Genomic DNA, 11910 nt, shown 5'->3' on the forward strand with positions numbered 1-11910 from the left:
AGATCCTACTTCTCAGGAAATTTAGTCTAGTTGAATAAATATTTATACTAGGTTAAAAAGCTAATTGGTTATCTAAATCTAGAGGGGAAGTCTGCAGAGGTAACCCTGGCTTAATACAGTTCAGGATTTCCAGGAAAATGGAAAAACTAAAGCAACAACAACAACAAATAATTTTAAGAAAGTAGAGAACTTTAAGATTAGGGAAGTAACCACTTAAAAAGAAGAATCAAGGAAGGGAAATACAAGTGGAAAATGGACTCAAGATAGCTACATAGCCTTTCAGGAAATGCTAGGATTCTTCAAAATGCCATTATCTTCATGTCATTTCTCATAGTGTAAAATAAGTTCCTGGTGAGTCTCAAACTTACTGTACACCATGGAACATCCCTCCTCCATCAGCACTCATCTTAGTTCCTCTTTAAAGAAGTGTGATTACTAAGAAAGACTAAGTATGTGGAACTGCAGATACTGTTAGCCACAGACCAGAATTTATAATTAATTCTGTTTGGCCTTGCACGTCATCTGGTCAGTTGTATTTAGTAATCAGTTCGCTCCATGGTAAGACCCTCAAATCTGGGTCCTTAGTGGAATAAGTGACTCCAGTACACATTAAGTTAGAAAAGCCATGGTGATTTGTGCAAGTGTCCTTTCCTGGATTAGGAAACTTAGTTGCAATTTGAGCTTTTTATGAATATTTTCTTAAAGGTTAGAATAATCTTATTTTTTCTCTATATGTGTTTATTGTTTTCATATCAAAAATTACTCATTTCTTTTAGGTAGAAGAATAAAGAGATAATTTGATAGCTCTATCATTATAGAGCTGTTCTTCAAAAAATTGTGTGGGAAAGGGTAGGATTTAGGAAAAAGACTTAAGTCTGTTGAAAAGTTGTTTCATACTTTGATTTAGACATGACTTTATTTGATAATAAGGAAGAGAGAAATCTGAAAGCTTACTTTCAGTTTGTTTTTCCTTCTCAATCAGTTATGTTTATTTTCTATACAAATAACAGAATTTGAATTATTTACTTCTATAATTTACAAGATACAATATAATCCAATTGAGCATATATTTTAAAATTATTTAAGTTCATAAGAATATTTTAAAATCTCACCCTCATTCCATATTCCTGGTAATCTGAAAAAAACTTCTGAGAAGATCTATTCAGCTCTTCCTTTTTAATAACCTAGGCTCAGGACCTCATCCAAGCACCTAAATTACGGGGAAGAAAGAACTAAGCTGGCAAAGAGTGGAGGACACGTATTCAATGTTAAATGGGGAGAGGTGAAAGCAGCCATATAAATTTGAAATAGCAAGCAGCTTACAAGCCAAATTTCAAAAGTTTTCATAAGTATGGTAAATTATGACACCAAGAGTGGAGTAAAAATGAAATAAATTTGAATTAGATGATTATATATAGACTTTTAATACGTAGCACGTCTGTAATAGGTTCTCAATATGAATTTGATTGTGTTGAAGTAAACTGAATAAACTGGAACCATCAAACACTGCAGGAAAGCGCATCCTTTTGGCAAAGTGATTTGGCTCCGATCGCCTAAAAGGAATCTGGTGTTGTGAGTTAGTGGGTTAGTAAAATTGATGTCTTCTGAATGTATAGCTAATATATTCAAATGGATGTATGGACCAACCTCCCTTTTGGCAGTGGGATGCTCTTTAATCTGTGAGCCCCTCATAGATATAATTAGGAAAACTCTTTAGGATGATATAATCTCCTTGTTCATGCCTTCCATCATAGCAGGGCCATTTTTGAGATAATTTTTTCTCTCACAGTCCTATGTTGTCCATCAACAGACTGAAATATAGTGTTGCATACACATATACCTACTGTATGGAGCTTGTGTGGCAGCAGCATTTGGCTTTTAAGTATCTGAACAACTGAAAATGGTATGAGTTTTTTTCCTACAAAGTTTTGTAGATTTGGGCAGCATTCTGGATTCTTTGATGCCCTCTAGTACAAGTTCATAGTAGCACTGAACTTTTTATAAGATGTTAAATGTACTTTAAAAAATTACACTGAATTAGCTTTTTAAAAGCATTTACCATTTGACTCAGCAGTTTTCTTTCTAATAATTTATATTAGGAAAAATTGCTCAAGTGTGCAAAACACTATTCAGGGGATCTTTGTTCATTGCAACATCATTGGTAACAGCAAAAAAATCAAAATTACTTAAATATCCATCAGTAAAAAAAATGATTAAATAAACTACGATGATATCATACATAAACATTACATTTATTAACTTGAGGAACTCTCCAAAGTATGTTGGTTGGCCAGGGTGGGTAAGTTATTTAATAAAGTAGCATGTGTAGTGTGAGCTACTTTGGGGTTAAAAAAGAAAGTATCTGAGTATATATGCGTAGAGAAAAGTTAGCCAGAGTAGAGATCAAAATTTTAATGGTCATTATTCTAAGTGACATAAGGTTGGAGGTCATCTTTTTTTCTTTATACTTTTCTAGATATTTTGAATTTTTGCAAAGAAAATAGTTATTTTAATAGATAAATAATATTCTCTTCTTTAAAGGGAGATAACATAGCTAACCATTTAGTGTGATAATTAAAATTAAGAATATTTTTACCTTCTACTAACATATATTTTCTTCCTTAGGATTCCCTAAGTAGCTGACTTTGACTTTTTATTTTAAAAAAATAAAATAAAATGAGAGTCAAAATAGTTTCCAACCTATAATGTTGTGAAAATTAAGTACAATAATGCATATATAAAGTAACTACTGCATAAATGACAATCAGTAGGAGCTTAGAAGTGGTATTATAGTCTCCTAATAAAGAATTCTTTTTTTTTTGGAGATGGAGTCTCGCTTTGTTACCCAGGCTGGAGAGCAGTGGTGTGGTCTTGGCTCACTGCAACCTGTGCCTCCTGGGTTCAAGTGATCCTCCTGCTTCAGCCTCTTGGAGTAGCAGGGACCACAGACACACTCCACCATGCCTGGCTGATTTTTGTATTTTTAGTAGAGATGGGGTTTCACCATGTAGCCCAGGCTGGTCTCGAACTCTTCTGACGTCAAGTGATCTGCCCACCTCGGCCTTCCAAAGTGCCGGGATTACAGGCGAGAGCCATGGTGCCTGGCTATCCTAATATAAAAAGAATTCTTTACATGTTCACTATTTTCTCTTCTTGCCTCCTTTCAAAGAAATTAGTGTCTCTGGATTACCTCACTAAACATGTACAGGGATACTCATATTCATCCAACTTTTTTAAACAATCGTTTTCTCTCTGTGTAATTTTTTAAAGGAGTTTGTGCAGTTAATGGTCTGTTATATGTTGTTGGAGGGGACGATGGTTCCTGTAACTTGGCGTCAGTAGAATATTATAACCCAACAACCGATAAATGGACAGTTGTGTCATCGTGTATGAGCACAGGGAGAAGTTATGCAGGTAACTGGTCTCTAAAGTCAATTATCATACAAAAAGATGACCTCATTATGATTTTTATATTAACAAAGTTTTTCTGTTATAAGAATAAAGTCTTCTGAAGGTATAGTTTATATCTTACTCTTAAGATGATTAACATTGGCTGTGTATATTCTGAAATAAAGCACCAGTATACTTTTGTCATTCTACAGTCATTTGTATTCAAAATCCCAAGTCTTTGATATGCAAAATCATATAATAAAATTTAATGTAGCTAAAATCTGTATGCAGAGAAGAAGAATTCACTATGTGGCAAGGCTTTAATTCCTGAGATGTCCAAGAAATAGGATAGGATTCCTACGTCTCCCCATGGTGCGGCTCCATGAGACAGTATTATAGTGAGGCTGTGGAATAATTTTTCTTTTTTAAGCATAGTACTGGTTGAGTTATAAAACGTGATTTTTTGTTCCATTCTCTTAGTAAGATAAATTATAATTTTAATTAATTTTATCGTGAATCTTTAAACTGTTATTTATTTCAGTGATATTTATCTGGCTTTTAATAGTATAATTTTCTGTAACAAAATTGATCCAATAGTGGAGAAAGAAAATGTCTAAACTAATTAACCATTACTGTTGCTTATGTATCATTCAAAACAGTACTTAGAAGAACTAGGTACAGTAGAATTCCAATATAACATGGCTGAATACTAGATTAATTTTTAAAACAACTTCATTGAGGTATAAACTGACAGAATACATAGTGTACAGTTGACCCTTGGACAACACAGGTTTGAACTGTGTACGTCCACTTATATGTGGATTTTTTTTGAAAAATAACTATGTTGGAAAAATTTTTTGGAGATTTGTAACAGTTTGAAAAAACTCAGATAAACTGCATAACCTAGGAATATTGAAAAAATTAAGTAAGATTATGAACACAAAATATATGTAGATATTAGTCTGTTTTATCATTTACTACAAAATATCCAAAAATCTATTACAAAAAGTTAAAATTTATCAAAACATATGCACACAAACTCTTACAGGAACAAACACCTACAAACCATAGATGGTGTCATTCACAGTCCAGAGAAATGTGAACAAACCACAAAGATACAATATTAAATCATAACTGCATGAAATTAACTGTAGTATGTTACTGTACTACTATAATAATTTTGTAGCCATCTCCTGTTGCTGCATTAGTGCGCTCAGCTGTTGTGAGTATCCACTTAAAAAGCTGTGGGGCGCTAATCACCTCTGAAAGAGCAGTTTGTCTCTTCAGTGACCGTATCTCAGTAAAAAGTTCTCTCTCATGGTTCTGCGTTATTTTTCATCATGTTTACTGCAATATCATAAACCTTGAATAACACCATGGGACCCATGCAAAGTGCCACTGGTGATGATGCTGGGAAGTGCTCCAACGAAGCAGAGAAGAGTCATGACATGACAAGAAAAAGCAGAATTGCTTGAGATAAACCATGGACTGAGGTCTGCTGCTGCACTTGCCCACCATTTCAAAATAAATGAATCCAGGGTCGGGATCATTGTAAAAAGGAAAAAGGAAATTCATGAAGCCATCCTTGCAGCCATCCCAGCAGTTTTGAAAACTTCACACTTTTTGTGAAATCCCTTTTTATCTTGTGTTGAACATGCAGCTTTTATGTGGGTGAAGGATTTTTCTTTTTGAGACAGAATCTCACTCTCGCCCAGGCTGGAGTGCAACAGCGTGATCTCAGAACACTGCAACCTCTGCCTCCCAGATTCAAATGATTCTCATGCTTCAGCTTCCTGAGTAGCTGGGATTACAGGGGTGTGCCACCACACCCGGCTAATTTTTAAACTTTTATTATTTTTGATTTTTTGGTTTTGGTTTTTGGTGGGTGCAGGATTGCTGTAAGAAAGGCATACCTGTCAACTCTAATATGATTTGAGAAAAAGCAGTCATTATATGACAACTTGAAGCAAAAGGAAGGTGAAGGATCTGAAACTGGAGAATTTCCTCAGACTACTCAAGCAAAGGATGACTTGATAATTTTGGAAAGGGGTTTGGCTCAAAAAATGTCAAGATAACAGGAGAAGCAGCTTCTGTCAAACAAGGGGCAGCAGATAAGCTCCCAGATGCCGTTAAGAAGGTTGTTGAGGAGAATGGATGTCTGCCTGAAAAAGTTTTTAATGCAGACAAATGTCCCACCAAGGACATTTATTACAAAGGAAACTGAGCACCAGAATTTAAGGCAGAAGGGGATAGGCTAACTCTACTATTTTGTGCAAATGCAGTTGGGTTTATGATTTGGACTGCTCTTATCTAAAAAGCTGCTAACCCTCAAATCCTTGAAGGGAAAATATAAATACCAGCTGCCAGTCTTTTGACTGCATAACAGGAAGACCTAGACAAGAACTCTTTTCCTGGATTGGTTCCATCTGTGCTTTCTTCCTGAAGTCAGGAATTACTTTGCCAGTAAGGGACTGCTTTTTATTTTGATATTGGACAGTGCCGTTGGCCACCCAGGACCCCATGAGTTCAACACCAAAGGCATAGAAGTGGTCTACTTGCCCTTAAACACAATGTGTCTAATTCAGCCTCTAGATCAGGGACCAGAGGAACCTTAAAGGTTCATTATATATGGCACTCTATGGAAAAAAATTGCCAATGCTATGGAAGAGAATATCAACAGAGAAAACATGAAAGTCTGGATGGATTACACCATTGAATATATCATTGTTGTTATAGAAAAAGCTATGAAAGTCATCAAATCCAAAACAATAAATTCCTCCTGGAAAAAAAAAAAACAAAAAACCTGTGTTCAGATGTTGTGTATGACTTCACAGGAGTTATGACAGAGCCAGTCAAAGAAATCATGAAAGAGATCGTGGATGTGACTATAAAGGTTGATGGTGAAGGATTTCAGGTATGGATCTTGGAGAAATTCAAGAGCTAATAGTTACCAAACCAGAGAAATTAACAGAACATGACTCGACGGAGATGAGTGCTTCTTAACCACTGCCAGACAATGAAGAAGACGTAGAAGCAATGCCAGAAAACAAACGGACTTTAGACAGTCTGGCAAAAGGGTTCTGGTTATTCAAGACTGTTTATGACTTATTTTATGAAATGGGCCCTTCTATGATATGTGCACTGTAACTGAAGAAAGTGGTGGAAGGAGGATTGGTATTGTATGGAAACATTTTTAGAGAAATGAAAAAAACAAAAAAGTCAGACAGGAATTACAGTGTATTTCCTTAAAGTTGCACCAAGTGTGTTTGCCTCTCCTGTTTCCCCTGCCTTCCCTTCCACCTCCTCCACCTCTTCCGCCTCTGCCACCCCTGAAACAACAAGACCAACCTCTCCTCTTTCTCCTCCTCCTCAGCCTACTCAATGTGAAGAGACAAGGATGAAGACCTTGATGATGATCCACTTCCCCTTAATGAATAGTAAATATAGTTCCTCTTCCTTATGACTTTTTAAATAACATTTTCTTTTCTGTAGCTTACTTTAAGAATACAATATATAACACATAACATGTTATGACATATATAACATATATTACATGGAAAATATGTTAATTGACCATATCAGTAAGGCATTTGGTCAACTGTAAGCTGTTAATAGTTGAATTGTGTGGGAGTAAAAAATTATACATGGGAGGGTCAGCACCCCTGACCCCCATGTCGTTCAAGGGTCAACTGTATATTTAAAGTATATAATTTTATTACTTTTGACATAGTATATACCCATGAAACCATCACCACAATCAAGATAATGAACATACCCGTCATGCTCAAAAGTTTCTGTGTTCCCTTTTGAGTATGTTTTCCAAATTGTAACTACAAAGAGGAAGAGACTAGTTCTGGATTAAATAGTCTTATATTTAGTCCATAACTAAACAGAGATTTCACTGTCATTTAGATTAAAATGATGATACTACTAAAGTTTAAGAAAGAGATTCTGAAACATGATTTGTATGGTTCCTCCTGCCTTCGTATTATAATAAAGAATTGAGTGTTTTCTCAGAGATACAGAATGCTGCCTGTGACTTCTTTTTTATCTCTTGATTTCTTTGCTCAGGGGTCACAGTTATTGATAAACCATTATGAGCCTGAAGGACATTTTCAGCATATTTATACATGAGAAACAGCCTTCAACAAGTATTTCTGAAGTGACTGAGAATCTAGCACTTCTCCACTTGTAGCTGCACTTTACGTCTCAGCAGAAGATAAGATCGTCTGCCTTTATAGGCCTCGGATACTGAAGATTATTTTTGGTAGAAGCACCGTGTAGGCTTTTTCTGCAATGAGCAGCAGCTGACTGAATTTTCATAAGAAACTTGGACTGCAGGACTTAATCTGTAGTCTTTAGACAACAGTTGCTTTCATAAAGACTAGTTCTTACCAACCTTGAATGACTATGGATTATTTTGTGAAGGAGGATGAAATGATGCGTGTTCTTGTAAAATTAAATTTTATCTTTATTTCTTCTAAAAATCTGTATACCAGGAACTGAAAATCTTTGAACAGATACTAAAATCTACGTAAGTATACAAACTAGTTGAGGGATAAACTGTTTGCTTTTATAAAATAACTTTGATTACATGAATATAATAAATTATGTGCATATAAATGTGTGTCTATATGCTTTCCTTTAAATATGTTTGAAAAGATGTTTGAAACTTGATTATACTATTTATAATTGGCACAGTACTTTGAATTATGCCAGTACTACATTGTAAAACAGAGTTGTATTTTTTGATATTTAACAATGCTTAACACTTTAAATGCCACTTCTGAGGAATGGACCTGGTGTAACACACTTGAATATGTGTGATGCCAAACTTTTTAAAATAAAATATAAATTATGCTTATTTATTAATTCTCTTTAGTTTAATCTTGGTCATGTTTTGGTGTGTATTTTTAATTTTTTTCTTAAATTAACACTTTGGCATGAACATTACTGCAGGTTTTTGATGAATATAATGAATGTATGGAATTCAACTGAATTTGCATGGTCTTAAGAATTTTTCTCTGTGTATAAATTTAGCTGCTATTAACAGAAGAGAGAACTTTCTGTGAGTAGCCATGTGTGTTGATCAGATACAGTTTTTCTGAGATCTTCAATTAATCTCACTTTAAAAATGACCAAAACATGTCTTTCTTGAATTATCTTTGAATAAAGGTTTGTATATTATTTGTTTCACAGTGTTCTTGATTTTTATATATTTAGTTTTGTATTAAGAAAGTTTCCTGTTTTTTTTTTTTTTTTTTTTTGGCTCTTTTAAAAAGTTTGCATTTTGTCACTTCAGAAATCTGCATTTTTAATTTATTGCCAAAGTGACCTGACCTATAAGACAAAACTATTAAATGAATAACCAAAGTCAATAAAAACGGTTCTCTTTCCAAGGAAAAGCAACCTCAACTATCAAGGAGAGGTCTGTCAAGGATTGGTAAAGTTTAAACTTTTTGTATTTTTGTGTCCCTGATATGGGTAAGTCATGAGATAAGGATAAAACAAATAGCATTAGACCAAAAAGAAAGTCAAAGAAAAATATACTCCAAAGTAACTGAGAAACTGTGGTTTTTGATACCAAATAAAAGGAATTGAGGAAATAGGAATAGTGGAGTCAGGTAAGCAGCTGGGGTGCTGGCACAGCAGAGGAAGGGAAGAGGGGGAAGGAGGAGGTGATGGAATATTGTGACCATTCCTCAAGAATTAAAAAAGTTGGCATGAGCTGTTGCTAGAACAGTTGATAAGAGGAAAGATTGCTATGATAACATTTCAATTTAAATGTAAACATAGAGCCATATTTCATACTTAGTTGAACTTCCATTATAAATGAATTTAATCAGAAAAAGCCTATGCTGAGTTGATGAAAACATGAATTTCTGCCTTAGTGTAGCCTTACAGCACATCATTGTCAAAAAACATGTTGAAGGTCTAATGAACTTGGGAGTACTGTCGGCTGTTTCTGACAGAGGCATCAAGAAAAATGTATGAGGTCTGTCTTTCCTGATCAGTTCCAAACACTAATGTTTCATGAAACTGTGAATCTATCAATGATTTATCTGAAAAATTTTAAAGCTTTTCTTAAAATGTAATCTCAGCCTATTAAAGTAACAAAGTCTTAACCACATAGCATGTCAAATACCTCTGTCTTTACTTTCTTAATCTTTGAAGCTTTAATAGCTACACTGTATTTTGCCAAGGTTTGTCAGTAGCTGGGTTCATATCTATGACTTCAGAGACTTTAGACATATCTCCTTCCCCTATGCCAACCTTTGTCTTTCCAGTTGGAAATGTTTTTAAAGGCATATATGGAAGTGTTCTCAGCCTGTTCCATTACTGTATGAAACATAAGTTAAGGCAGAGAGGTGTCTTAGAAATCCTGTCAAGGAGGCAGCCCCAGGTTTGAGCAGAGTTCAAGGCTGGATCCACATACCTGCGTTGTGAAGCAACTCGTCTGCCTGCTTTGTTTGAATCTATGCCTTCTTGGCTGAAAGCAGTGATGACTATGATGAAGGCAGATGGTGTATTTACTGTCAGAAGACTATCAGTTTGCTCTCTGTTTCTTATGGAGTCTTGTGTATGATTCCTGGTATTATCTCTATTGTTCCTTATAGCATGAGGACCCAGGTATTTGTACTCCTAACTGCTGATTCGTTATGAGACTTATTTTATCAGGTATAAAAGGGTCATGTGATATTACGTAGCAGTGTGCTGATACCATCTTGTTTCAGTTTTGTCTCAAGCAAATTGCCTCCTACTGACTTACATGGCTGCCAGTGTCTCACTTTGGAGAGGAGGCTACATTGGAGAATGGAACCATACTTTGAGTCAAGATTCTGGGGTTCTAATCCTGGCTTTAAGGAAAAAAGCAGTGTGGTATATTGGAAAGCCCATGGGCATAGCAACAAAAGGGTTCTGGGTTTGCAGCTCCCTCTGTCAATTGCTAGCTGTGACTTTCAACACATTACTTAACCTCTAGCCCTTATTTTGTTTTTAAAACGGCAGTAGTTAGTGTCTGTGTCACAAGGTTATTGTTGCATTTGAAAGAAATGATGCATGTCCGTATGCTTGAAATCTAGAGGGCCCTCAATAAATTACAGCTATTGTTCCCTGAGCCCCTGTTAATCTTCATTGTAGGGAAATAAGTAAGTTGAGCTGCTGCATCAGCATTTTTTTCCAGCTCTAAGCCTTTAAGGTTTAAAATAATCTGACCTCTCCATACACCTACACCTGCTCTGATTTAGAAAATGTAATACTATGGTAGTATTCCAAATCAGAAATAATTACTGACATGTACTGATCATATCTTGTATGCCAGAGACTGTGCAAAGGACTTTACATACATTATGTAATCATCATAAAGAACTCTTTGAGGTGTAGGTATTATTATTTTACAGAAGTACCAGATAAGAGAGAGAAGTAACTTACCCACTGCTGATAAAATGCCAAGCCTAGGAAGTCTGGCTTGATAGTGTGTGCCATTGATGCTTACCTGATAGAGGATAGCAGGTTTGGGCAGAGAGAAAAGTTGGGCGAAAGTTCAGTCATCACACAACCAATAGGATGGGGAACTCTGGAGCTGGGATGCCCAAGCAAAGTAGTCCTACATTGGTTTAAGGGCTTTTATACCCCTCTTTCAACCAGTTACTTGACTAGCTGTTCCCCAGAAAGGGGGTATACCCGTGGGGAGAGGTGCTTTTCTTTGGCAGTACTCAGCAGCTGGAGGAATGCCTGCTTAGGTCTTGAAGAGGGGGATCTGGGTGGCGTGCCACAGTATCCACTACAGGACCAACAGATTCATATGCCCACTGCACAGTATACACTGAGACAGCAAGGTTTGCAGCAGAGAAAGTTTAGTGATGGCAGGGTGCCGAGAGGAGATGGGAGGAGACCCTCAAATGCATCTCCTTGAGGAGTTCTGTGTTGGGGTTTTTAAGGGGATCCTGGAGGGCAAGAGGCTGGAAAATTAGGGTCGTTGATTGGCTCGGGTAAGGGGGATGAAATCATCAGGATGTGGGAACTGCATTCTTTGGTGAGTCAGCTCCTTGTGGTCCTTCAGACCAGCTGAGTCAGTAGTTTCATCAGTATGAAGGACCTGAAAGATTATCTCAAAGCACAAACTCAACGTTTCATAATGTTCAGGTTGTCTGTAGAGCAGTTAGGGGAAACTATATATAACCTTGTAACAGGGTCTACATGATTCTGAAGCAATAGGCAAACAATTATGAGGAAGGGATCAGACAGCAAGTTGACCTAACGATTAATCCTCAGTGTGCCACAAGCTTGGTTTCTTTTCGTTCCCCCCACCCCTTTTTCTCAGATTAATTTGATGAACTATGTAGGGACTGTTTCAGAGACCACTCTAAAGGCATCCTAAAGAAAGGGCTGACGCAACCAAGGGACAGATCCCATTTCTTTTTATTTGACGTGACCTCTGTCGTGATACTTTACAAAGAATGTGTGTGCCAAACATAAGGGGTAGACGAATGAGTACAGGTCACACTGAATCTAAAAAGC

General features: G+C 36.2%; 1 protein-coding gene across 4 annotated transcripts in view; it reads left to right on the forward strand.

Annotated features, from left to right (window-relative positions):
* KLHL2 (kelch like family member 2) overlaps positions 1-8583 on the forward strand; it is a 116370-nt gene extending 107787 nt beyond the window's left edge. For 3 of the 4 annotated variants that reach the window (XM_010364578.2, XM_010364581.2, XM_030918126.1), the window contains 2 exons: positions 3271-3414; positions 7462-8583. In XM_010364578.2, the coding sequence (XP_010362880.1) occupies positions 3271-3414; positions 7462-7490 (173 nt within the window). In that variant the 3' untranslated portion in view covers positions 7491-8583. The remainder of the gene's footprint in view (positions 1-3270; positions 3415-7461) is intronic. The other variant, XM_010364579.2, reaches the window with a different exon arrangement.
* Positions 8584-11910: the final 3327 nt, after the last annotated feature.

The sequence above is a fragment of the Rhinopithecus roxellana genome, chromosome 2, assembly GCF_007565055.1.
Source record: "Rhinopithecus roxellana isolate Shanxi Qingling chromosome 2, ASM756505v1, whole genome shotgun sequence".
NCBI classification, from domain to species: Eukaryota; Metazoa; Chordata; class Mammalia; order Primates; family Cercopithecidae; genus Rhinopithecus; species Rhinopithecus roxellana.